General features: G+C 42.0%; 5 protein-coding genes across 7 annotated transcripts; all 5 read left to right on the forward strand.

Moving 5' to 3' along the window:
- Positions 1–1,901: 1,901 nt before the first annotated feature.
- On the forward strand, positions 1,902–6,430 carry LOC4343706 (glucan endo-1,3-beta-glucosidase 4). 3 transcript variants are annotated; one of them, XM_015791668.3, is made up of 6 exons: positions 2,562–2,769; positions 2,890–3,021; positions 3,321–3,460; positions 3,718–4,974; positions 5,877–5,904; positions 5,993–6,430. In XM_015791668.3, the coding sequence occupies exons 3-6, from the start codon at positions 3,379–3,381 to the stop codon at positions 6,120–6,122; spliced, it is 1,497 nt and encodes a 498-aa protein (XP_015647154.1). In that variant the 5' UTR covers positions 2,562–2,769; positions 2,890–3,021; positions 3,321–3,378; the 3' UTR covers positions 6,123–6,430. The 3 variants fall into 3 exon arrangements, with proteins under 3 accessions (XP_015647153.1, XP_015647154.1, XP_015647155.1); XM_015791667.3 differs by lacking the exons at positions 2,562–2,769; positions 2,890–3,021 and adding an exon at positions 1,902–2,362; XM_015791669.3 differs by lacking the exon at positions 2,890–3,021 and having other exon boundaries at positions 2,590–2,769.
- A 735-nt stretch (positions 6,431–7,165) lies between these two features.
- On the forward strand, positions 7,166–10,372 carry LOC4343707 (constitutive photomorphogenesis protein 10). Its single transcript, XM_066312215.1, has 4 exons — positions 7,166–7,575; positions 7,786–7,859; positions 9,633–9,780; positions 9,936–10,372. The coding sequence occupies exons 1-4, from the start codon at positions 7,287–7,289 to the stop codon at positions 10,031–10,033; spliced, it is 609 nt and encodes a 202-aa protein (XP_066168312.1). The 5' UTR covers positions 7,166–7,286; the 3' UTR covers positions 10,034–10,372.
- A 507-nt stretch (positions 10,373–10,879) lies between these two features.
- On the forward strand, positions 10,880–12,342 carry LOC4343708 (uncharacterized). The gene is made up of 2 exons (XM_015791671.3): positions 10,880–11,945; positions 12,039–12,342. The coding sequence occupies exon 1, from the start codon at positions 10,880–10,882 to the stop codon at positions 11,939–11,941; it is 1,062 nt and encodes a 353-aa protein (XP_015647157.1). The 3' UTR covers positions 11,942–11,945; positions 12,039–12,342.
- A 3,166-nt stretch (positions 12,343–15,508) lies between these two features.
- On the forward strand, positions 15,509–17,214 carry LOC4343709 (photosystem I chlorophyll a/b-binding protein 2, chloroplastic). Its single transcript, NM_001422235.1, has 5 exons — positions 15,509–15,776; positions 15,871–15,908; positions 16,002–16,305; positions 16,415–16,625; positions 16,840–17,214. The coding sequence occupies exons 1-5, from the start codon at positions 15,556–15,558 to the stop codon at positions 16,855–16,857; spliced, it is 792 nt and encodes a 263-aa protein (NP_001409164.1). The 5' UTR covers positions 15,509–15,555; the 3' UTR covers positions 16,858–17,214.
- Positions 17,215–18,915: 1,701 nt separating this feature from the next.
- Positions 18,916–23,693, forward strand: LOC4343710 (succinate--CoA ligase [ADP-forming] subunit alpha, mitochondrial-like). Its single transcript, NM_001422236.1, has 7 exons — positions 18,916–19,217; positions 20,585–20,794; positions 21,226–21,396; positions 21,474–21,597; positions 22,064–22,125; positions 22,496–22,577; positions 23,181–23,693. Exons 1-7 carry the CDS (start codon positions 19,011–19,013, stop codon positions 23,318–23,320), a joined length of 996 nt encoding a protein of 331 aa, NP_001409165.1. The 5' UTR covers positions 18,916–19,010; the 3' UTR covers positions 23,321–23,693.
- The last annotated feature ends 2,803 nt before the right edge of the window (positions 23,694–26,496 follow it).

Consider the following 26,496-nt stretch of genomic DNA (forward strand, 5'->3'; position numbering starts at 1 on the left):
ATTATTTTTATTATTATTTCGCTATTTTTTTAAGGTTTATCGGTCATAGCTCAATCGTTCAAAAGCAACTTCAAACCAGTAGTAAATATACGCATAAACAATTGTTACAACTCACAAAGCCCATGTGTTGCATCACTGATGGAATTTTGCATTTGGGTGGTTTTGTGTACCTATCCTCCACATGCATTACTGGCCGGCGACAAAAGTTCGGAAAGATCTAGCCAGTTTAACACTACTGTTCATCAACGAATCGGTTTTCAGTTACTACTATTAGCAGTGGCCTCAGTGCTGGGGAAGTGCCAAGTAAAGGAGAATATTACATTCCTAATGATGTTTATATTTATTAACTGATGTAGCGATGTGATCGTGTGAATCCTATAACATAGCGTAACAATATACTTTATTCATTCTAAAATATTATAACTTAAGATAAAATAAAACCCATCACATCATATAATAAATATGAACAAAGATTACAATATTATGTGACAAAAATAGTAGTATAAGTGGTAAGAGAGCATGGCTCATCGGAGCACCGTGCTAGAGGTGAGGAATTCTTTCTTCTCCTTTTATCTGGATTTCTGGCCCTTTTTTTTTCTCTCTCGAGGCTACCTTGTTTCAGATGCTTTCGCTTTTTGAGCGGATGAAGAGTCGGGCCTTTCTTGATTTGTATAAAAACACAAGAAATTTAACCCTAAAACAATTATATAAAGATATTTGAGACAAGAAAGATTTAGAAAAAAGTTAGCAAAAGCTTCAATATATTTAAAATTTTCCTTTTATCCATCTTATTCAATTTTTACGTTTTTCTTTGACCTAATCAAATGATTATTTTGGTTTTTTCTATATTTTTAAATACTCTTATTTGATTCTTGCATTCTTTTCCATGGCCTAATCAAACAACCATTTTAGCATTTTTCTATATTTTACAATACTTTATTTGCACTTGCATTTTTCTCGTTTCTCGTTTCTTTTTCAATCCTGAATTTCAATGAATCCCTGAAGCTCCTATGGAATGCCACACCAAATTTACTGTAAATGTCGTGTTTAGTTCCTCCTCCAACGGACGCACATTTGAAGTATTAAATATAGACTAATAACAACATAAATTACAGATTCCGCATGTAAACTGGAGATGAATTTATTAAGCGTAATTAATCCGTCATTAGCAAATGTTTCCTGTAGCACAATATTGTCAAATCATGGCGTAATTAGGCTCTAAAGATTCGTCTCGCAATTTATATGCAAATTGTGCAATTGTTTTTTTCGTCCACATTTATTGCTCTATGCATGTGTCCAAACATTTGATATGCAGAAATATTTGGAAATTTGAAGAAAACTAAACACCACCAAAATCGTTTTTGAAGGAAGTTAATTCATGGCCACACTTTACCATTACTTACCAATAAAAGTTGCCACACCTTGCCTAAGATGAGGTGATCAAATTGTTAGCCACAACTTACTAAGTCTAAGGGAATCTTACCACATTTTTTGAGCCATTGACATGTGAGACCGAATTTGTTGGAGAAAAATATTACCACAACTATAACTATAACTAAACAACTATCAAATTTACTTAACCTTAGGCGTGGCAAACTGTGACTTGCACCAAACACACCCTTAATGCGCCGGAAAATGAACTCGAGAATACGCTGGATTTATGAGCCGAACGTCCAAGAGATGGCCACCGATTGTGCTTGTGCCCACAGAAACGCTAGTACGCTACGCTGGCCTTCTCTGCTCCTCTGGAACTGCACGCTGCACAGCACAGCACACACACACGCCGTGCACGCTCCAGTCCAGCACATTCGCCAGTCATCCCATCCCACACCACGCTGATCAGTTCGCCAACCCGCCCCCAACTCCGAGCCTAGAAAAGCTCAACCTTTTATTCCTCCTCCACCTTTCCCACCTCTTTTCTTTAATCCTCCATGTCTGTCTCCCAAGAAACTTAATTGGATCTGTGACACGCGCAGCTGAGCTGAGACTGAGCTGAGCTCTCGGTCAATCCCCTCATCTTTTCTTTCTTTTTAATCCCGTCTCCTATGCACTTTGATCAATACTACTAATCACCTCTCCTTGGAGAGGTTTTAATCCTCCAAGAAACAGAAGCAGGAAAGAATCCAAACCAAGAACCGAGAGACTGACACACACACTACTCTACCTCCTCGGATTCTCTGTGTGTGTGTGAGAGAGAAGAGGGCTTCCCATTTCTCACTGCTTCCAGTAGTAGTAGTCCGGTGCTGGCTCCAGCCAGCGGTCCAGCCTCCAATCTGAAGTTCGTGCTTCGTTCTTGGCTGTGTGTATCTGGAAAGGGGAAGTGGAAGTGGAAGAAAGGTCTCTTCTCCGGGGACAAGATCAGGTGGCTTAATTATTTTCTTCTCTTCTCTTGTTGGTTTGTTTCATTTTTCTTTCATGTACTGTTGATACGATTGCGATGTTCCCGTTTGTTGCTTTGTTTCTGGAGGCTTGTGATCTTTTGTGCTCGTGACCTTTCACCAACCGAGGTTTCTTGGAAAGGAATGGAATTTTAACCGTGAGGGGTGATGGGAGTGTTCTTCAAAGCTTGCTTGTTTATGACTCCAAAACAAATTTTAATTTCACGTTTCACTCAGAAACAAAGCCCATCACCATGCTCTTGTCCTCCTGTTTCACGTTTCTCATTGCTTTATATTCAGTGAAGTTTTAACTGTCGGGGAACGGAGTTCTTCTGATTTCCTCATGATTAGGCAGCGTTAGTATTGGGGATTTGTCCTGATGTTTTGAGAGGTAACTGCTTGATTTGCTTGTTCATCTTTGTGTTGATGTGCTTTCATGCGTAGCCCCTTTGGGTTTTCTTGCTTGAATTCCTCTTCATTCTTCTTACCCGTTCGGCCGTTCACCTCCCAGGCATTTCTTCAGACAGCTCTCCGCCACCTCGGGTTATCTGATAGATTTCTCTCAGATTCCCTGAATTGCTTGGTTCTTGGATGAGCGCCTGGTTCCTGTTTCTTGGATGTTTGCAGATTTGCAGAGTATTCGGCAAGCTCTTTGAACTAGTAGTATCTGAATACTTTTGAACTGCATTTATGTCCCAAACTGTTATTTTGTGATGATGATTTGGGAAGAACCAGAAAGGTCGATGCTTTAATATCATATTTGGCTGTATTCTACAAATGTGGATGCATTCTTTATTTCTCATCATTTTTTTTGCGGGGAATTGTATTTCTCATCATTAAAGTTTTCTCAGCTCAAATTTATTACCTCCTAAAGATAGAAGTTAAGTGAAGTTTGTGCTATATTGTTTGAAGGGAATAATTTCTTCAATGTTGATATTTCAGCTTCGGTTAAGTGCTTCTGAGAAAGTGAGAAAAGTGTCATTGGATAATAAGAAATCAGATGCTAGAGCACCGAAATATGTGGCCAGCGAGCCTAAAAGGCGTGGTGATTCTGTTAATGCTCATGGTTTTCAATGTTTCAGGTAACAGCACATTTGTAACTTAACTTCTATGAATATGGCTTTATTGTAACACGGTGCTTTCAATTAGGGTTGATGCTTTATTGTATTTATTCAATTTGCGCTTTGATTTGCCAAGTTGTGCGAGAGATAGTTTTCTCGAATACATGCGAAGAGTTAAGCTAGTACACCAAACAAATTACTGCTTTGAACTGCAAAATGGTTGCTTTATGACTGTTGCCATATATATATTCATGGAACAATTTTATTCACTTCCACAGGAGCATTTGTTGGTATCAATGTTGGCACTGATATTTCGAACCCACCATCAGCATCAGACACAGTGTCTATCCTGAAAGAAAAGAAGATTCAACATGTTCGTCTGCTTGATTCAGACCATCAGATGCTATCTGCCCTTGCAAATACTGGAATAGAAGTGGTGGTTGGGGTTCCAAATGATCAGCTACTTCGAGTGGGGCAATCTCGTTCTACAGCTGCTGATTGGATTAACAAGAATGTTGCTGCATACATTCCAGCGACTAACATAACGCATATTGCTGTAGGGAATGAGGTTCTTACTACAGAACCAAATGCAGCTCTTGTTCTTGTACCTGCATTGCAATTCCTACAGTCAGCGCTTTTGGCTGCAAATCTCAATACCCAGGTGAAAATTTCAAGTCCTCATTCAACAGACATGATCTCTAAGCCATTTCCTCCATCTACTGCTACATTCAATTCGACATGGAGCTCAATAATGCTTCAGTATCTTCAATTTCTGAACAACACAGCATCTCCCTTCATGCTGAACGCCCAACCTTATTATGACTATGTCAAAGGGCAAGGCGTATTCCCCTTAGAATATGCGCTGTTTCGATCACTCAACCCTGATAGCCAAATTTCAGATCCCAACACAAATTTGTTCTATACCAATATGTTTGATGCTATGGTTGATGCTACATACAACTCAATGCAAGCAATGAATTTCACTGGGATCCCTGTTATGGTCACAGCTTCTGGGTGGCCATCGCATGGTGGGCAAAATGAGAAGGCTGCTAATGTGGATAATGCTTTGGCCTACAATACAAACCTCATACGCCATGTATTAAATAATTCTGGTACTCCTGGCCAGCCAAACAATCAAGTAAGCACATTCATATTTGAGTTGTTCAATGAGGATCTTCGGGCTGGACCTGTCTCAGAGAAAAATTGGGGCATCATGTTCCCCAATGCAACTACTGTGTACAGCCTTACATTTGAAGACATGGCCACAACTAATACAGATTCACCAGTTTTGCGAGGGACATTCTGTGTAGCAAATTCTAGTGCTCCTCATAGCGCATTGAAGCAAAGCTTGGATTGGGCCTGTGGCCCTGGCTCTGCAAACTGCAGTGCAATTCAACCTGGGCAACCATGCTATAAATCAGATGACATTGTCGCTGTTGCTTCTTATGCTTTCAATGATTATTACCATAGGACACGAGCAAGTGGCGGAACATGCAACTTCAATAGCACGGCAATGGTGACATCTACTGATCCAAGTAAGCCGGTTTCTTTCTCTTTGACTACCAATTTCCCTGCAATTATTAGGTACTAACACTTTTGCACAATTGGTAATTACCTGGTTTAGTTTTCTGGAAGCATGGTTAGCAGCAGTCAGCACTAAAAGGACATTTACTTTCTGAACATTTTAGTAATCTTCATTTGCTCCTAGTACTGCAGGAAAAAAAAACTAAGTTTATATATTAAAACAACTAGATGCATGTTTTCACCAAACTAATAGCCACCAGCCACCATAGCAGTTTAGATCATGTTGGTTAGATTATTAGTTAACCAGCCCAATATTTTACTGGTTACATGGAAACTTGCTTAAGATCTGTGAAACTTATAGGGGCTTATCCTGTCGCATGCTATAATAGTATCCACATGACTACATGATTTCTACGGTGTCTTCCTGTTCCTGGTATGCAGCATGGCAGCTATTACAAACTGTTCTGATCCAAGCGAAACTAAATGTAACAAGTGCATGCAAAAGAACTGATTGGCTCATTCATTGGGACTTTGTTTGCCTATTCTTAATATGACTTAGATGCCATTGAACGCCAGTAAACACCTTGGAGCTGCAAACAAGGTTATAATTGAACATGTTTGAGTTTGTGTATGTCTGACATGGACCTCTGATTACATAGGAATGGTAAGCGAGAAAATTTGAAGAAACCTTAGACTTTAGATATCTGATCATGCTAATATAAAATGTGTTTACCACTAGTTAAATGCATGATCACATCCTGAAGTTTCATGCATTTTCTTATAGAAGGCATCCTGAAGTTTTTTTAGTGTGTTCAAAGAGATCAAGAATATTTACTGTTAGATTGGACCGGGTGATTACTTATTTTCCCTGTTTGATGAGCCTAATACAATTTCCCTGGATCAAAATATGCAGGCCATGGTTCATGCATTTTTGCAGGAAGGTGAGTCCTTTCTCGATATTTTTGTGCTAACGGTTCTACATTTTTTTTTTGGCTCTACGTCCTGATGCAGTGTTGGTTCTTCTTGCAGCACTGGCTCCAATGGCAGCAACGGTGGTGCGGCGTCTGGGCCCGTAAGCCCAGACAATTTTGCTACACAAATTCACTCGTGCTGGTTGACTCACCTAATTACATTGCTGTCTATCATGGTGTTCATGTAAAACCCTGTAAAAAAATGATGCGTTTTGGATGAGATGCCCGAAATTTATTGTGGATCTTGTCAGTAGGAGTGTAGGAGGCCATATTTGTCTTAGATGTATTGAGGTTAGATGGCATGTGTTTCTCAAAATTCGTTGACCTAGAGAAAGGAGTCAAATACATCAATTTTGAATGCCAGGCTGGGAGTATTGAATTGTGGAAACCTTCTTTTCTGAAATGTTTGTATGACTCAAAAAGTGTTTTGTGCTCCCTGCATATCGCTTCAGTACTGAAACTGTCACTCTTGTTGAGTAACAGTGTTTTTCTCTCAGACTCACTAATATTTTTTTTCTTCTAAATTTATACTCTTGTTGAGTACTACATGTTTGTTAAGTTTTTTTTTTGGTCTCATGTAGCAGATGCAAAAATGTCTGGCCTGGTTTGTACAATGAAGAATTAAGTCCTACATAAAAATTTCTACGTTCTAAAGCAGTCCATATGTTACAGTTACATGGCACCGAAATTTATTTATGGTTTTTCAGGGTTGGATTTATGTGTGGTCAGTTTAAAATTTGAGTACTTGGTCGCTTTTGGCCCATTATTACTGGCAATACTGGAACAGCAAAAATGGATTTATAAGAGTATATGTGGAGCTATCAGGCTGTCACGCAGAATAAAAGCACGTCTCAAATCAGTTTCTCTCAAATTTTAGTTTTCATATTTTGTACTCCCGTCTAAAAAAACCACTGTAGGTGGCGATTTAACTCCACATAAAATTTCTGAACATATGTTGCAAATTCTCCTCTAGTTTGGTTTTTAAGATGGATAGAGTAATTTATATTGAAATGCAATTACTTCCTCCGTTTCACCTCCGTTTCACAATGTGAATGTGAGAAATGCTAGAATGACTTATATTGTGAAACAGACATCAATATGAATATGAGAAATGCTAGAATGACTTATGTTGTGAAATGGAGGGAGTAGTATTTTACACTGAACATCACAACAATTATGAAAAATAAATAAATAAATTCGCACCTCCCCTCATCGTCCCGTCACTCCCTCTAACCTTTCCCCTCTCCGCCGCTCTCCCCCCACTCCGGCGTCGCTCTCCATCCCCCCACCACCGCCGGCGGCGCCGCTCCCCCTCACCCCCAAGGCCAAGTCGTAAGCCAGCCGTCGAGGCCATGTCGTCGTCTTCCTCCTCCTTCCCGACCTCTCGCTCCCCTTTCCCCGCCGGCGCCGGCGCCGGCACCAGCGGGGGCGGAGGAGGAGGAGGAGGGGGCTCCGGCGGCGGAGGTGGGGGTGGAAGATGGAGCGGCGTGCGCCCCTGGGGCTCCAGCGGCGGCACGTCGGTGTCGTCGTCGGGGAAGCGGATTCAGAAGGAGCTGATGGACCTCAACGCCTCCGACTGCTCCGCCGGCCCTAAGGGCGACAACCTCTACCACTGGCTCTCCACCATCATCGGACCTCAGGGTATCATCGCCCTTCCCCCTCTCCGCTTACTCCCCCCTGCTAGCAGCAGCCGATAAAGCTCGTGCGAATTTTACTGCGGCTCTGCGAATTTCACTAGTTGAAATCGCGGTTTTTTTTTTTTCAAGTTTGGAATTAGGGTGTGGAGTGTAGAGTGAACTAGTCTTATGACCACCTTCACTTTGCTGATCTAATGCAGTGCTCATCTTGTAGGATCTCCGTATGAAGGAGGGATATTTTTCCTCGATATTGTATTCCCAATTGACTATCCGTTTAAACCTCCCATGGTAAGAACTAAGAATTAGCTTCTTTTTTTTTTTTCTGTTTGCTTAAATGGGCTGTTGGTTATGAGGTGTCTGGCTTTCTACGAGATCATATAGAAGCTTAAGTTGTAACTTGACATTTTCTCTCCTTGTCTGTGTGCATTCTACCTAATGCTGTGATTCATGAGTGATCATATCGCTGTTATTGGAACAAATATCTAGAATAAATATGGCATTCCCTTCAGTAACTATTGATAGACGACTATTGATTTACCGCGTGGAAGTGTGGTTAAGGTAACATGGGAAATGCTTGCATCCAAAGAAATGTTTTTAAGAGACATGCGCATGTCTAAAATCTTGAAGAAGTGGAATAGAAATTCAAATAGGATGGATAATTGGTTGGGATAATATTGTTGTATAGCTAGTTCTACTTCACTATGTGAACAGGGTATTACAAAAGTGATGAACATTGGTATGTTTAGTAAATGCATAGGGTATTTTGTTTCAAAAGTCTACCTTCACCGGACTTCTTTTAGTTTCTTCAAAATAAGTGTATGATCTATGCATTTTAGCCTGGAAGGGGTTTGAAAATGTGTCGAGTTGTCTGCAAGGATTAAGATTCATCCTAAAATGGAATATCTCATGAATCTTTTTGGGGACAAGGAATGCTTCTGTTCAAGGGCTAACTCAGCAAACAGTGTGATGATTAGAAGGGCATAGATAACAAAAGAGATTATGTTAAAGCTAGTTTATTTTGTTATTAATTAAAGCGACCTGCGTTCTTTTTAAGGTAAGCACCATTTACCTCTTTTCAATATGATCTTGATTATTTATGAAGAAAACTTATCTGAAGTCTGTTTTATGCTTAGTGTTCAAGAAAATAACTGCGCAGAGTTTCTAAAATGTTGTTTTCCTAGACATCCCCTGTTTTGGTTGATAGTGCTGTGTTAAAATTTTACAGAGAAAGGTTTTGTCCATTGGAAGCCTAATGTGCTTGGGCATCACCTTCATCCTATGTCAATATACTATTTGCATAGTAGTCTGGTAAAAAAATGAGCCTTCTAAATGCAGATTTTTGGTCCATTTAGTGTTGACATTGACTAATCAGTATACACCTGCTGGCTGTAGCCTACACAGCCCTACATGATCACCTGCTTCATGGTTTGTTGGTTGCTAAGACAGTAAGACTGTTACTGTCTTTGCCCAGCTATTACCATCAACTTATAATTCCTTGATGGGAGGTAGGATATGAAGGATCCGAACAACCAACCTCCATTTCTGCTCTTCAGTATTTGATGGAGCATCTGGAATTCTCCCCCATTCTCTAGATAGCAGTGCTGGAAGCCTAGGGCAATGCTAGGACTGATTTGACCTAACACACAGCCCTGCAGTGGTCTACCTTTTACCTTAACCAGCACATGGAACCATGCAAACATCAATACAGTCCAACATGGCAATCATATTAATTCTGCTAATGCTACACTCCATATAATTTGGCAATAGTAAGTGAATTTCTCAAGTTTTTGTAGAGTGGATAGCACACTCATAATACAGAGGAAATACACATGGGCTGGCAATTGTGGCTTGATTTGATGTTTCAGTAATTAATAATATGGAAGGTAATACACTCTTCCAGTTGAACATGCTAAAATTTCAATATTGAAGGAACAGCAATTTCAATGTTTATATAGAAGTATGAAACAATTGAGATCCACTGCTGTAATTTTATCCGATATTTCGGTATTAGGGGACCTCAATTCGTGGTTACAAGTTATAACTGTTCTGTCACTGTGCTAGGTAACTTTCAAGACAAGGATTTATCACTGCAATGTTGACTCCACTGGTAACTTGAGTATGGACATTTTAAGGGAAGGATGGAGTCCTGCTTTAACTATTTCAAAGGTGCTACTTGCCATTAAAGCCATCATAACAAACCCAGATCCATGTAAGTTCCAAGTTACAGTATGATCACAATTGTTCTGTTTCTGCACTATCTTCCATGATAAAACATGCAGTCCTGTTTAAACTATGTAATATACACATAATTTTTGCTTCATTTCATCTTGATAACTTCATATTATGATTGTTTTTTCCGTGCAGACTGCCCACTTGTGCCGAGCATTGGACATTTATACTTGACTGATAGAACTAAGCATGATGAAATAGCTGCGGAGTGGACGATGAGGTTTGCAAGATAGGGAGTTCCATCTGCAGCTAAGCAAGATCACTAACTCCGTAAATGAATATATTTGGTGTACCCTGAGATGTACAATGTTGGGAAAAGATCAATACTTTGTTTAGGTTGACTGTGACATAAGATGTACCTGTGCATTTTATATTAGACAATTATTATGTTGTTAGCTTTTAGGTGGCAGAATTGGCTTCAATGGTATTGTACTTATCAAGGTATTTGTTTAGAATCAGTTCGTCCAACCTACGAGTAAGTTTCTGAAATGCTATTTATTGGACCTGGGCAAGTGGGCATTACCTCTTATCTGAGGTGTCAGTGATATATTCAAAATAAAGCTTTAGATTAACATTGCAGTCAAAGTATGTGAAGACGTGTCAGTCAAATCTTTTGCTTGAAACCAAATATTGCTGGTTCTCAGCTCTTAGGTAGTTGGGAATAGCTTAAAATGCACAGAAATTTCTTTATTTCAGAACTTTGTCCCTACTTCCTACAATTCGTTATGCCGCGTGATTAATATATATTGTCATCTTGCAAAATAAATTTTGATGTATTAAAATCTTATTGCAGAACAAATATTCTAGATGGTTGTGGGCTTGTGGCAGAATATTGATCACTTTGTCTGCTGATACTAACTTTAATTTCACTTCATGTAGGGGTTAAAGGGTACTAGGACAGGCACTGATCTTCCAAATGACCAAACCAGACATTACCTCTGAAATGGACATTTTACCAGCTCACCTATTCTCAGTACGAACTATGCATCTACTAATCACATCAGGCAACCTATAACAACTCCACCCCTGAGAAGAAGCAAGTTGCTCCTTTGGTGATCTTTCTCCTCATACCACTGACAATGGCCACCGAGTGTGATGTGAACAAATCTCGCCGCTTCGATCTTGGCATGTCGAGGCGGACACGAAGATCAACAAGTCTCATCACTTGTTATCAAGATCAACAGGTGCAGCCCCTTGTGCAGCAGCTACGTCAAGATGCCAAGCTGAAGACATTGTTCCAGTGCCAGGATACAGAGCTGCAGCCACCATGTCCATATGAAGATCAGGAGTTGAGGATTCTACAGGCACCACTGCAATGCGAAGTTGATGCACAGGAGACACTGAATCAACACCGTGATGAGCAGGAGGAGAAACTTCACCATTATCTAGATGAAGAGCATGAGAAGAAACTTCAGGATCATTTGGATGAAGAACCGGAGAAGAAACTTCATCATTATCTAGATGAAGAGCAGGAGAAGAAACTTCAGGATCATCTGGATGAAGAACCGGAGAAGAAACTTCATCATTATCTAGATGAAGAGCAGGAGAAACTGTTCCAGGATCAAGACGAAGAGGAGAAAACACCAAAGCAATATCTTGATGAGGATCAGAAGACATTGCAGCAATGTCAAGATGAGGAGAAGGCGCCAAATCAATACGAAGATGAAGACAACACTACAGGGCAATACCAAGATGGGGAGCAGAAGACAGCTGAACAATGCGAAGAAGAGAAGACATCAGAGAAGTATCACAATGAAGAGCACAAGTCACTCGAGGCACAGCAGCAATGCCAAGACACGAAGCAGAAGGCCCAGGAGCAACGCAAAACTGTGAAGAAGCCGATCACGCCGCCGTTCGCCGACGACGTGCCCCGGTTCTCCCTTCAGGATCTGATTCAAGAGAAGCAGCTCCTCATCGTCGGAGAAGCCAAAGCCACCAGCAAGCTCGGAAATGGGGAGAAAGCCATTATTGCTGATCATAAACTTCCCGTGCCTCCGGCTGCTGGTGGCGCGACGTTGGCCATGGTGATAAAGCGCCCAGACGGGGGGAAGAAGTCGATGGGAGTGATTCGCCGTTGCGTGAAGGCACTGAACCAGATGGTCAAGGCCAAGCATGGCTCCAAGAAGAACAAACCTTTCTAATCAAGTGAGTACATGCATGCATCAGAGTTCCCTAGTAGAATCAGCACATCTCAGTATAATAATGCACCTAATGCAAAAACATGGTTTTGGAGGATAGTTTCAGATGTGCAGAATCTGCCAAGAAACTCTAGAGCAAGGATAACCATCTACCTGAACGAATAATCTTGATCAACTAGTAGGGTATCATCCATTTGCTGTATTATCTGAGTTGTTTTATGGCATTTGCTCAGCAATGTAATTACTCAATGATGTACCAGATAAACATCAGAGTCTAGCTAGTTCACGCGCTTTGAATGCATCCTCTGCAAAGTTACTACACGAAGTATGAACACGAGGGAATTGCCCAGTTCTACCGACACTCTCTGGTCAGAGATGGTGTTGGTGCACGCTCCCTTTCCATCTTTTTGAGAGTCACGTCCCCTTTTCAATTTGGTGTATGCATGATGAATGTTGAGAGTGCACGTTAGTGAAAAAAAAATTGAGTTTGTGATGTTTGTGAGGTGCTCTTGATTGAGGATGCAACATGCCAACAAGTATGTACTTCATCACATATTTCTGCTCTTTTGATGATCTGTCACGGTTTTTGATGCTGTCGCCTTTTGCAGTTGCGTTGGGTTTGCAAGGCAGGTGTTCTTTTCAAAGCATATGGCTTCACATTTCTTTTAATTTCTATGGGTGAGATTTTAATTTCTCTTTTAATATTGAGTATATCAACTGACATAGAGCAAAACCTGTCGAAAGGGCAAAAACAGTAGTCTCTGTAGAACTTAAAATATACTAAGTCTCTGTAGAAACAGTAGTCTCTACTTAAAATATATAATATATGGCAAAACCGCAAAAACAGTGGCTTTAAAAAAGAACTTGGACAGAACAGTAGTATCTGTAGAACTTAAAATATAGGTTGTGTTTAATTCACACTGAAGTTTGGAAGTTTGGTTGAAATTGGTACGATGTGATAGAAAAATTGTGTTTGTATGAAAGGTTTGATGTGATGGAAAGTTGAAAGTTTGGAAAAAAAACTTTGGAACTAACCAGGGCAGTAGTACTAGAAAATATATATATGTCCCACTGACATCGATTTATTGATTTATGAGTTGAGAAGACATCCTGCCAGAAAGGACAAAGTGCCTCTGAAAGGGAACTTGGAGCAAAAATTATATATGTGTAATTGTGAAAAATATGGATAGGTTGTTAGATGTAATAGTCATACTTAATACTAGTAGCTTTTTAGAAGTCCTCAGGAACATTATATTCCGAGAGTAGACACATACGACTCTTAAAATACTCCACGTTCCATAAAAAACCAACATAGTACTGGATGTGACATATCCTAGTACTACGAATTTAGATATACCTCTGTCCAGATTCGTTGTACTAGGATATGTCACATATAGTTTTAGATTTACTTTTTTCGGGTCGGAGGGAGTAAACCAGACCAGACTCATAGGATCTTGTTCCTCTATTCGATAAAAAAATATACGTGATGTTTGATTTTTTTTTCTTAAAAAAACTTGCAAGACTTTGATTATCAACAAATACTAAAAAAAAACTTAGTTTCAAAATAAAAAATGGTAAGTGTAGATTTTTGATGAAAAGTTACTTTCATAACCTAATAAACTTAGTGAAGTGAGCATAATTAAACCGATTAGGTTCATGGTAGTATAACCTGCCCATTTTGGTTGAAGTCTTAGACTTGTTCAGGATGTTCATATTCACGGCTAATTTTTTCAGTGATATATGATGTACCCATCAATAACAAAGTCCTCTGGAATACATCTTTATTGTATTTCACAAAAAGGAAAACTAATAAAAGGATTAGAGTTTACAAACCTATACAGAATGTTATGATTAAAGTCACACCTTAAAGACTATAAAAAACTCAAATGTCATGATACTTTTTTTATCTAAGAGAGTATTTACATAGTATCTCTTACTCTTAAAATTACGTCCCTTAACCTAGAAGAATTACATGACGTCGTTGTGTTGTAGCGACATTTATACGATACAATATATGATATTTTTCCCGCCAAGAATTTATATATTGAACTAGTGTTAACCATTAGTCGTGTGGTCTCACTTGGCAAATAGGTTTAGGAAAAGATTTCCTATCCACCGTAGGGTAAAGTTTAATCCTAACCATTCATTCTTTCACCACATTTAATCATAACCATACACTTATTTTCATTTCTCAATCGCACCTAGCATAGGCGCGTAATCCATTTTCTAACAAGGTCGTAATTCTATACGTCCTTGGTCCTAAAATATATAATACTAGATTCGACATAATCCAGTGATGTGACCATGGGTACCACTGCTACAAACATTGCTAACATCATATGGATCAGCAAGAAGACAAAGATCAAGTCCTCTAAGTGCTAGAATTCGATTCGGTCACCTACTAAATTACTAACTTCAAAGGGCCGCCAAATATACATACGAACTTTATTTTCGGCCCGTGAGTACTTGATCGAAAGATCTCGGAGTCCTCTTTCCAACGGATCTAGCTTCATTGCCAAATTCCATTCCAATCATCCGCAATTGAGGAAACAATGTGTTGTGTCACCTGTAGTGGGCCTATGGGCTTGGAACTTCGTCTGGGACCCCGGCCCATGTGGAGCCCATGTGGGGTGCGCCCCAATCTGGTGGAGCACAACCCTAATACCCTCATGGTCGTTCTTCCACCTCCTTAAATAGCTAGGTACCCTTCAGGGTTTCTCGGGTTTTGTTAGATCAAAGTTTAGCCATTGCTACTTGCTTGCAGCGCGCGTGTCGGCTAGACTGTCCGTCTGCTTGTCTTTAGAACCTTAGCTTATAGTGTGTATTTAATTCCTATTTGCAATATCATATTGATTTTATCTTATTCTTACTTGTTTCTTCGATTTGCTTACATGAATAAGGTTGATTTGCATCGGCAAGATCAACAACCCACGGAGAGGTGTATCGATCGCTAAGGTGCAACGCAACGTCTTGTACGGTTGTAATCAGATCGTCAATATTTTTTTTCAAATCGTAATTATCTCAACTCACTGAAAGATTGGGCCAACAACAACTTTAGTTTCGAGTGGAACTCAGGGTTTATCATCCAGTATAACTAATCTGGACCTCTCATAGTATAATCATATTATATTTGTTTAGTGTTAAAAATGTTGCTACGTATTCTTTTTTAAAACTTGCTTAAAGTTTGATGTTTCACTTAAAAAATCAAAACATATTATAATATAAAATGAATAGATTATATCTTGATAGAAAGAACTTTCTTTGGTTAGGACACTGCGTTACATGCAACTGCTGCAACTCACCACTCACGTAGCGAGTAGCGAGCGAGCGAGTCATGTGCCAAAAATGTGGAGCTCGCGTGTCGTCCAATGGCATGCCTCGCCCTGATTTTTATCGGGCCCCACCAGCCCGGTGGGATCCCGCCACGTCAGCGTGACCCGGAGCCAAAGGATTGGATTCCCGGCGCCGCGTGGCGCGACGCGGCCGCGCTCGCTATCCCCTCGCGGATAAGCCGCCCATCCCAGCTACGCTTCCCGCGCGTGCAGATCCCTTAAACCGCCCCTCACCACACGCGCCGTCTCCTCGATCACCACACGCGCACACGACACGACGCACCAATGGCGCTCGTCTCCGCCTCCTCCTCCACCACCGCCGTCGCGGCGCTCCCCGGCGCCGCCAGGGCCTCCTCCTTCCTCGGCGGCGCCGGCAGGAGCGGCAGGCTGCTGCTGAGGCAGGCCGAGTCGTCGTCCGCGCGGGCGTCGTTCGCCGTGCGCGCCGCGGCGCCCGACAGGCCAATCTGGTTCCCCGGCAGCACCCCGCCGCCGTGGCTCGACGGCAGGTCGGTATATCCATCTTACCTCTCTTGCTCGACGCGTTCACACACACTCTCGCTCTCTACTGACATCGTATACTTGCCATTGATCTTGGCGCAGCCTCCCCGGCGACTTCGGCTTCGACCCCCTGGGTCTCGGTGAGCCCTCATCTTCTTCCTAGCTCGTCGCCGGCGACGCCGCCGCCGCCTCTGGACATGCGTACTGACATATGTGTACATGCACACACGCAGGATCGGACCCGGAGAGCTTGCGGTGGAACGTGCAGGCGGAGCTGGTGCACTGCCGGTGGGCGATGCTGGGCGCGGCGGGCATCTTCATCCCGGAGTTCCTGACCAAGATCGGCATCCTCAACACGCCGTCGTGGTACACCGCCGGCGAGCAGCAATACTTCACCGACACCACCACCCTCTTCATCATCGAGCTCATCCTCATCGGCTGGGCCGAGGGCCGCCGGTGGGCTGACATCATCAAGCCCGGCTGCGTCAACACCGACCCCATCTTCCCCAACAACAAGCTCACCGGCACCGACGTCGGGTAACACACACCGACTCACTGACACCATGGAAGTGTGTCACGAGCTTGTTCGAAGACGTAATTCAAGTGGCTGAAATACGTGTTCGTGTGTTGGAAACGTAATGTTCAGGTACCCTGGTGGTCTGTGGTTTGACCCGCTCGGCTGGGGCACCGGCTCGCCGGAGAAGATCAAGGAGCTGCGCACCAAGGAGATCAAGAACGGGCGGCTCGCCATGCTCGCCGTCATGGGAGCTTGGTTCCAGGCAGAGTACACCGGCACCGGCCCCATCGACAACCTCTTCGCCCATCTCGCCGACCCCGGCCACGCCACCATCTTCCAGGTCCGTAGTCCATAAACACTATTGCATATTAGTTTATCTTGTTAAAATTTTTTATAACCATTTAGTTGACGTGTAATAAACGAGTGGACGTTCACCCGAGTGATTAAAAGAGTTTCAGTTTCCTATACGCACCTCTCCTGCAACCTGAATATCTCATCAGAGATACCACATTGATTCAGTCACTAATTTGGTGATGTTTGTGTGTGAATTTCAGGCCTTCACCCCCAAATGAGGAGTTCTTCAGGTGTTGGAGTGTTAGCAATGGCTGCCAATGGAGGAAGATGAAAAGACTGTTCGTCGACGCGACTTACCTCTCTTTTTTGGGATCGGAGTAGGCTGTGAATGGTGGTGGTGTATTGGGATGTAATTGTGGATGGAGCACTGCATGCCTTGTTGATTGTGTACCTGTACTATGATGTAACCGATGTAAAAAACAAGTTGATACTCTTTTAGAAGTGAAGTTCTCTTCATCACTGAATCAGAGTTGTGATTTATGTAGCAGAGTAGTACCGTAGTAGTAGGCTCAGTAATGTTGATGAGATCATGATTCATGCACGGGTTCAGTGTTCAGAGGCAGTTTGCAGCGACAGGGTAAAGAAAACCGTAGAAGAAGTAGAAGTGAGACCAGCGAATGCAGCTTTAGTGCAAAACATAGTTAGAAGCTGTTTACACACGACTGATTTGATTAATCGGTAGGTTTCATCGTCTCGTCGTGGTCAAAATTATGAGAGCGTTAAAACAAACGCACTGATTTCTCCCTCAGGCCTCAACCAGTTCAATATGATATTCAGAAGTTTTTTATCCTCTTGATTCAGATTGAGAAGGTAGGGACATACAGGCAAGCCAAGCATGGGTTTCCATTGATTCATTTCAATCTACCTAATTAACCTTTGCACAATCAGTGACACCGTACCCTTATTTCTTAGTTTCATAAGAGGAGGTAGGCAGGGGTGGATCCATGATAAGATTAGGGGGGAGGGGGGGGGGGGGGACTCATCCCCTTTTTCCTTCTTCAGCACTCCCTCCCCCCTTCTCTTCCTCCTCTTCCCCCCTTCCTCTATCCTTCTATCAACGGTGATCTAGTAGGGTAGGGTAACTTGGGTCCATGGACAAAGGCAGAGTATATTACGGGGTGCCAAGGAATCTGGTCATGAAACTTAGACATCCGTATTAGCTTAAATTCGATCTAAAGTAGAGTAAATTAAGCAAGTGGCACTCATTTCATTTCGTTTTAGCTCCGCCCCCTGTTGAGTCCTCCCAACATCCATGTTGGATCCGCCCCTGGAGGTAGGAATGGAAATGGTCGGAAACAATATTATTTTTTATTATTTTTATGGAAATGGTATCGTTGGAATTTTTTCTATATTTATGAATTTAAGTAATGGCAACTTTAATATGATGAAGATGAAAAGCTAAATTTTATAGAAAAAAAAGTAAGAAATGATACCAATTTTTTTTACAAAAATAGTATTGGCATGGTCGAAAAATTTCCACATTATTTTCATCGCTAGGAGATACCTATGACTTTACCACCAAATCATTAGAAGGAAAAAAAAAGAAATATCGTGAATTACATGTCAGGTTAGGTGTAATTTGATCCAACGAATTACAAGAAGATTGAAAAACCTCAAACTTCTTGGTAGGTCATACATTGACAACCCCATGGAATGATGGAAAGGCATTATATCGAGACTTTGGAATATGACAACTCATATCTGGGTAGGAATAATAAATTTGAAGGAAAATGAAGTAGAGGGACTAAGGGAGAGAGGAAGATTCCTTTTCTTTTTGGTCTTTGTGAGGGAGGAAACATCCTTGTATGGGCTTTACAATTGACTTCCATGTCTCTCATATACTCCCCCGTTTCAAAATGTTTAACACCGTTGATTTTTTAGTACATGTTTGACCATTCGTCTTATTCAAAAAAATTAAGTAATTATTTATTTTTTTCATATCATTTGATTTATTGTTAAATATACTTTCATGTACACATATAGTTTTACATATTTCACAAATTTTTTTAATAAGACGAACGGTTAAACATGTGCTAAAAAGTCAACGATGTTAAACATTTTGAAACGGAGGGAGTATATTCCTTATTATTTTCCAATGAGAAAAAAAAATACAATAACAATCAGAAAAAGCATAATTTGGAGTTCTATATTTTTATCATCACGATAATAGCGACAAATACAAGGGTCTAGGTGGAAAGTTTGACCACCCAACTTCCCCTGCAAGAATGGATCGCGAGGAGACCCCAGAAAAGTAAACAAAAACGGAGGAGGAGCGCACTCGCCCAAAAACCCCAAACGAAATCGAATCGAGAGGAGAAAAGGGGCACGCGCCGCCGCCGCCGCCCGCCGCTGCCACCACCAGCCACCCACCATGGCCGCCTCCGCCCGCCGCGCGTCCCAGCTGCTGGGATCCGCGGCCTCCCGCCTCCTCCACGCGCGGGGCTTCGCGGCGGCGGCCGCGGCCGCGCCGTCGCCGGCGGTGTTCGTGGACAAGAGCACCCGCGTGATCTGCCAGGGCATCACCGGGAAGAACGGCACCTTCCACACCGAGCAGGCCATCGAGTACGGCACCACCATGGTACGTCCCGGTCCCCCACATCCCCGCGGCCCCGGTCGGCTCGGGTTTGTCCTCTTCGATCCCCGCATTTCGTTCCATGTGGCGGCGTGATTTTAGGGTTTGAGGGAGAGCCGGTGTCCGATGGCGTGCGATCTCGTAGATGCGTGGTCGCCGATCCCCCATTTTCTCGGATTTTAGGGTTTGGTTTCCAGCCAGGTGCTATGTTTATGGCTGGATTCACAATCGGAAAGAGAAGAACGGTGTTTGCGCCATACACCGAACTGGGGTTATCTTGGAGTTGAAATGTGCTACCATAAATTCCCTCCGTATGGGGTTGGTTGCCCGAAGTTATGTGAAATGGCTAAAAAGCTATGATTCGTTGCCACGTCTCAATAAATCTGAATGGTGATGGTGCTTCAGTAATGACGACTCTGTTCATATTATCTAGTAATTTTATGGCTCTAGTGATGTTTTTCACTGCAATCTAGTGATTACGCATGGAAAACAAATTACTGATGAGGGAAAAAAATCCTTAAGTAAACTAAGTTTTTATGAATTTCTTGATGCTTTGTAAATCTAGGAACTGGTTGATCTAAAACAGCATATTAGCATGAGAAACAAATACCATCATGAATGCTTTGAGACATTTTAAGATGCTCTTGGAAAATTGCATGAGGAACAAATGTCATATGGATGCACCGAAGCATGTGTTGCTTGTTGTGGTTTGGTTGCTAGGTACACTGAGTAGTACTTTCTGCACACATTGAAACCTTGTAAGCTGTCTTGGAAAATCCGACCAAAGTAGATCTTTTGTATTAAGAATTTAAGATCTTATCATTCTTCAAAGAGTTGGATGGATACACCAAGGCATGTTTTGCTTGTGGTTTGTTTGCTATGTACATTAGATAGTGTTCTGTGCTTACGGAATGTAGTAAGATCTCATTACATAAAGGTCTCGCACCAGCTAGAGGGTTCTGACAACCTCAGTGTGGTGCTTGTCAGATTGTATGTTATAATTTCATTATGTTCTAACAGCTCACAAGGTTGACACTGAAATTGTTAAAATATGATTATTTTTACATGGTATAGCACTAGTTTGGTTTTGAATGCAATTCAACAAAGAAATGGCATGTCTTATCATTGTTTACTTGTTTCTGCAATGCTTCAGTTAGGTGTTACAATTTTGATTTCTGGAAACAAAAGTAATTTGATTGATTAGCTTGTCGTGTACTTTTTTTTACCCTATTTAATTATCATTGTTTACTTGTTTCTGCAATGCTTTAGTTAGTGTTACAATTTTGATTTATGGAAACAAAAGTAATTTGACTGATTAGCTTGTCGTGTACTTTTTTTACCCTATTTAATTGAAGTACTTCTCACAATAACAGGTAGGTGGGGTTACCCCTAAGAAAGGTGGAACCGAGCACCTAGGCCTTCCGGTGTTCAACTCTGTGGCAGAAGCTAAGGCTGAGACAAAGGCGAATGCATCTGTTATATATGTTCCACCACCATTTGCTGCTGCTGCAATAATGGAAGCGATGGAGGCCGAACTTGACCTTGTTGTCTGCATTACCGAAGGGATACCTCAGCATGACATGGTAATTTACAACAATTTCAGCATGCCATTAATATGATGTTTCTTTCCGTGCATGATGATTCCCAAATGTTTTCTCTTCATCATAATTGTACACAGAAGCTAGAAAAAAAAATAGTGAGACCATTGGAAATAACATACGTGATTATTTTCACTTTATTCAAGTGGCTGTACACACGACACATATAAATAAGAGATTTTAGCTGCCATTAGTTTCAGCATGACCACCGATCAGTTCAATTGCAGTGGTGTCAATAATCTTTTGAGCTGGTAATCTGTTTTTCCTTAAAACAGTGTTATCAATCATGCTGTTTCATAGTTGGTCGTTCTTTACTCTTTCCTATATTTTAGATTATCTCAGTTCTATTTTTACTTGCCTTTTGTCAAAGGAAATTAATGAGGTGACCCATTTAAATGTTTCTTTGTAACTTTCAGGTGAAAGTGAAGGCTGCTCTGAACAAGCAATCAAAAACTCGGTTGATTGGACCAAATTGCCCTGGTATCATTAAGCCGGGTGAATGTAAAATTGGAATCATGCCAGGTTACATCCACAAGCCAGGTCGTGTTGGGATAGTATCTCGCTCTGGTACCTTGACATATGAAGCGGTATGCACATCAATTTTAGTGTGGCTAACAATCTGTGAAAACATTTGCCTAAGGTGTATTTCTTTCTTCACTGGCAGGTGTTTCAAACAACAGCCGTAGGCTTGGGGCAGTCAACGTGTGTTGGCATTGGTGGTGATCCCTTCAATGGCACGAATTTTGTTGATTGCCTTGAAAAGTTTGTTGATGATCCTCAGACAGAAGGTACGCTGTCTGTGACTGGCTGACTGAGGTTGCACAATATTAATTCAAATTGTCCTTAGTTTGCTATGTTCTGCTTTACCTCTAGCCTCTCAGTTAGATCTGCATGTTTAGTTTTAAGTTCAATATTCTACTTGCTTTTGTATTTGACAATAATTTATTGGACAGGCTTAATCTTGATTTTCATTGTATACCATCAGTTACCCTGTATATGCCAACCTAGTGATTTTTCACAATTGTTTGCTCTGACTTAGTTGAATTTATCAGGATAAGCAAAATGGATTGTATATGGAAAACAGAGCTCCTGCTTTTTACAATTTTCTTTATCTTGAAATCCCACATATTAATTAGTTAAGGGACTGAGGTTTCTAACAATTGTTTACTAGAGTCACGGAGTTAGGCAGTATCATTACTACTAGGTGGGTGACAGAATGAATATCATTGGTAACTGTTTCCCTGTGCCTATTAGGTATTGTTCTCATCGGAGAAATTGGAGGTACTGCTGAGGAGGATGCTGCAGCCTTCATTCAGGTTTGTTTGTTGGGAATCAGGATTTCGGCTATCAATAGTAATTTGGATAACCTCTTATGTACATGTCCTATTAACCTTTGTCACTATTAAAGTTATTCACAATAGTTCGGTTTCAACTTTCAATAAACTCAAGCGGTCTTGCTGTCTTATGATAAATGCAACAAATTCAGTTTTCAACTTTTTGTTATGATATGAAATGACTCGAGGACTGTACATGTCCAGGTACTAAAGTGACAGATGAAGTCAATCATTGCTAATACTATTGTGTGTGTCCAGTTGCATGATTGCTGAAACTTACATTTTTATGTGTTTTAATATTAGATGAGCAATAACATATCAACTTACTGAAGTTGACATGCAATTATTTCAGGAGAGCAAAACACAAAAGCCTGTTGTTGCATTCATAGCTGGACTCACTGCTCCACCTGGGCGTCGCATGGGTCATGCTGGAGGTATTCACTTAATAAGTTTTTTTTATTTGATTTTTCTTTTGTGATTCATGCTTTTCTGGATTATGCATATTCTTTTCTCCATTCAATCAATTGTACAATCTTGAGTTGAAACAAATGCTCCTGGGACTCTTACTGTCGCTAGACTACATTTTATGATTATTAGCAAATACTGATAAGTAAAGAAATACTAAAATTCCACAGATTTTACTATGAAAGATTCACTGGGTCGAATGTGGTATTGGTTCACGATCAGTAATATATGAGAAATGCATACTTCATTCTTCCAACCAGTATGGACATTTATACAGTTCGAAACCGGTGGTTTTGGACCAGATTTTTAGTTGCATCGGATTCTATCGTGCCTTTGCCTTCCATCTCCTATAACGTGGTTAACATTATGTATGACACCATGATCAAGTACTATGGTAGCGGTCAGCAAAGTTTGATTCCTACTCCTAAAACATGGTTAACATTATGTATGACAGGATATGAATCCCAATTTTTCCATAAAAAATGTTTGTTGATATACATTCTCTTTTGTCGTTTTAAATCAAGTTCAGCTATTGCATGTACTAATCTACTTTCACTCTTCTCTTATGGCAGCAATTGTGTCAGGGGGCAAGGGTACGGCACAAGACAAAATCAAGGCTCTCAGAGAGGCTGGGGTTACTGTTGTTGAGTCACCAGCGAAGATTGGTTCAACTATGTTCGAAATTTTCAAGCAACGCGGAATGTTAGAATAGGGAGAGCAAATGGTACAGTAGAGAAACATTGGAAAACTTTTTGGTGCTCGTGGGCAACAGCGAGCAATTCCTTTGTAGAGCCGCATTGCTGGCCGCGGAACTACTCAAATCTTCCTTTTACCCTAGCCTTTCCTCTTGCTTATCTTCGGTGTGAAGATGGCCTACCTGAGGCTCACTTGTCTCTTTTCAATAAGACAGGATTCTCGAGTTATCGACATGATATTTTGTTTGGAAATGGCGCAGAAACCTAAGATGTTTCTAGTTTTTTTTTTCATTATGACGACTTCTATCTTGGCTGTATTTTCGTGAACACGTTTTCCCTTCAACGGTTTTGCTTAATTTGCCACTGTACCTGACGACTAATACTCTTCCTACCCGCTCCATTTCACAATGTATTTTACAATGTAAAACTTTCTAGCATTGCCTATATACATATAGATGTTAATGAATTTAAACACATGCATATGTCTAGATTCATTAATATCTAAATAAATGTAGGCAATGGTAGAAAGTCAGAAAGTGACGCAGAAATTGGAATGCTTGTACAACAGCACTGAAGTGGGTTGTGACATTTTATGCTGAGGTGTTCCCAGTAGTATTTAGGGGCAATTACCCTGAAAGACAATTTTGTCACGGGTAGGGTTGGCAATTTTACCCACGGGTCCGGGTATCCGTGGATACCTGGCCCGATGGGTTTGGGTGTGGGTCTGTTTTTTTGCCCATGGGCATGCCCGTCCGAAACCCGAAGAAGTAATGGGTAGTAGCTGGGTTTTAATTTTTATCCATAGATAACTCATGCCCGACCCTGTATTATATACACACTACTAAATTTGGACCAGTAATATAATGTCTTTTCTATTCTCTTGGCCTATTTGACCCATAAATCAGAGAGGTATATATTCCAGTGGCCCAAACCCTAACCTACCTAATCCACACGATTTCCCCACTCAGAGCGGCGGTACGCGGCTAGGCAGTTCAGGGCGCGCGCGCGCGTGACTCACGGGTGCTGCTTGCATCTGAGTTTGCAACCAGACTTTCACACCCACAAGGATATATAGGCTCTATTTAGTTCTAAAGTTTTTTTTCAAACTTCCAACTTTCCATCACATCAAACCTTTCATACACACACTTTTTTATTACATCGTACCAATTTCAACCAAACTTCCAGTGTGAACTAAACACAGCCATAATCGGCGATACTCAAAGGGTGTTCCCAATCCTTTTCGCTGTTTTCATAGAATGAGTGTTCAATGGTTCCATCTGCCAGGTTATCATAGGTTTCGATGTGCTCCCGGCCAGTTCTATCCCCACAGCCGAAGCCCGGGTAGACGGCGTCACCAACGATGGAGGGAATGTGGCTGGGGACACGGACAGCGAGCAGTCATGGCCGATGAACACGGCCCGACCACCGAGACCACGGACAGGCACCATCTTCCTCCCATCCAAATCCACTCGGTACGCCTGGTACAACCTCTTGTCACCACTTAGGGTACGGTGCACTAGCAACAGCTCGCCATTGTTGTCCACCAGGTGCGCGCTGCCGAGCATCCTGCTGAACCTGTGTTGCAATGTCAGGTCGCGGCGGCCTCCACCAGCTGCGGCGTCTGGTTCTCCCGGCTGACCTCCACCACCATGATGGCATCGCTGGTGAGTGGTGACGGCATAGAAGGGGCCCGCGAACGACATGATCGGCCGGAGATGATCGCTGAGGTCGACCGCCGTCCAGCACTTGTCGCCGGGCTTGGCGACGGCGAGGAAACTTGTGTTGTGGATCACCACCGTGCGGTCGTCGGCGAGGCCAAAGCGAAAGCTCGTGTACTACAGCGGTGGGTGGAGTGGGCCAAAATGTGATTTCTTGGTTGTTCTGGTGCTCCTGAACTCGATCGAGCTCGCGGTTGGGTGCGGACGTGCGGTCGAGCCGGCCCACGCTATACGTGTACTGCGAAGAGGCCGTTGCTTTAGTCGAGTCGGTCCGGGTTACGTTACGCCCGCTACTGGATTACAGGCCTGTTTGGCACAGCTACAGTTTCAGCTCCATCTTTTCTGGAGCTGAAGTTCAGCCAAACAGTTTCAGCTCCACCTTAAGCAGGAGCGGAGTTGGGTGAAGCTCTCTCACAAAATGAATTAGAGAGGTGAAGGTGGGTTTATGAAGCTCCACAACTCCACTCCAGACCCAACTGCTGAAGCTAAATTTAGGAGTTGGAGCTCTACCAAATAGACCCATCTCCGATTATGTCTCTGCTTCTAACTTCTTTCTAATAAGGTTATTTTGGGTAAATCCTTGGCATTGTTTGGTTTAGAGAGAATTGAAGAGGATTGATGGGAAATAATTCCAAACCACAATAGGTGTGGAATAAATTCTCTCCAATCCCTCCCTCACAGGGATTAACCGAACAAGGCCTAAAGTGGGAGGGATTGGAGGGAATTTATTTCACATGTGTTATAACATGGTATTATTCCCCTTTAAAACCTTGTTCGGTTTGGAAGGAATTGAAGTGGATTGAGAAGGAATAACTCCCAATCTCTCTCGAGGATTAACTGAACATGGTCTTAATTCTCTCCAATCTTCTGTAATCCCGTCCAAACCAAACAAAGCCTAAGGGAAAAACCGAGTAAAGTAATGTGGAAATACGAACTACCATGATCTCGTCCCTATCATTTGGATGGGATCCCATCATCCATATGACGTCGTGTTGTCCACTTCCCATGGTGCTTCTCACCTGTTCGCATGGCGCTTCGTATGGTCCGCGTTCCCTTTGAGCAGTTGCTTCTCCTCTAACATCGTTGCTAACTGTGTAGGGTTCACCGGTGATAGCAGGGCGTGCCTGCTAACAAGGGACAGGGGGGAGTGCCGGTGCCATCGTTGTTGATGGAGACCACCACCGATCATTGTTGTTGCCAAGTGCCAAGGAAGGAAGCCCTTCCAGGTTGCTCGTCCTCAACAGTTTTGAATCTTCTTCTTCCCCCTCTTAGCTCCGATATGAAACGTGATACACGGTGGCTGATACCAACAGGTATCGGCTTGTTCCATGACGAATACCGACAGACACATATAGAGTATCAGATCTGATACCGATAGGAGACGAGATCCCTTGGTATATTAGCCCCAAAGTAATAAGGACTCCTAGGAAATCCATATTAATATGAGAAAAGGCTAATAAAAATATATGCACCCG

This window comes from Oryza sativa, chromosome 7 (genome assembly GCF_034140825.1).
Source record: "Oryza sativa Japonica Group chromosome 7, ASM3414082v1".
Lineage (NCBI taxonomy): Eukaryota > Viridiplantae > Streptophyta > Magnoliopsida > Poales > Poaceae > Oryza > Oryza sativa.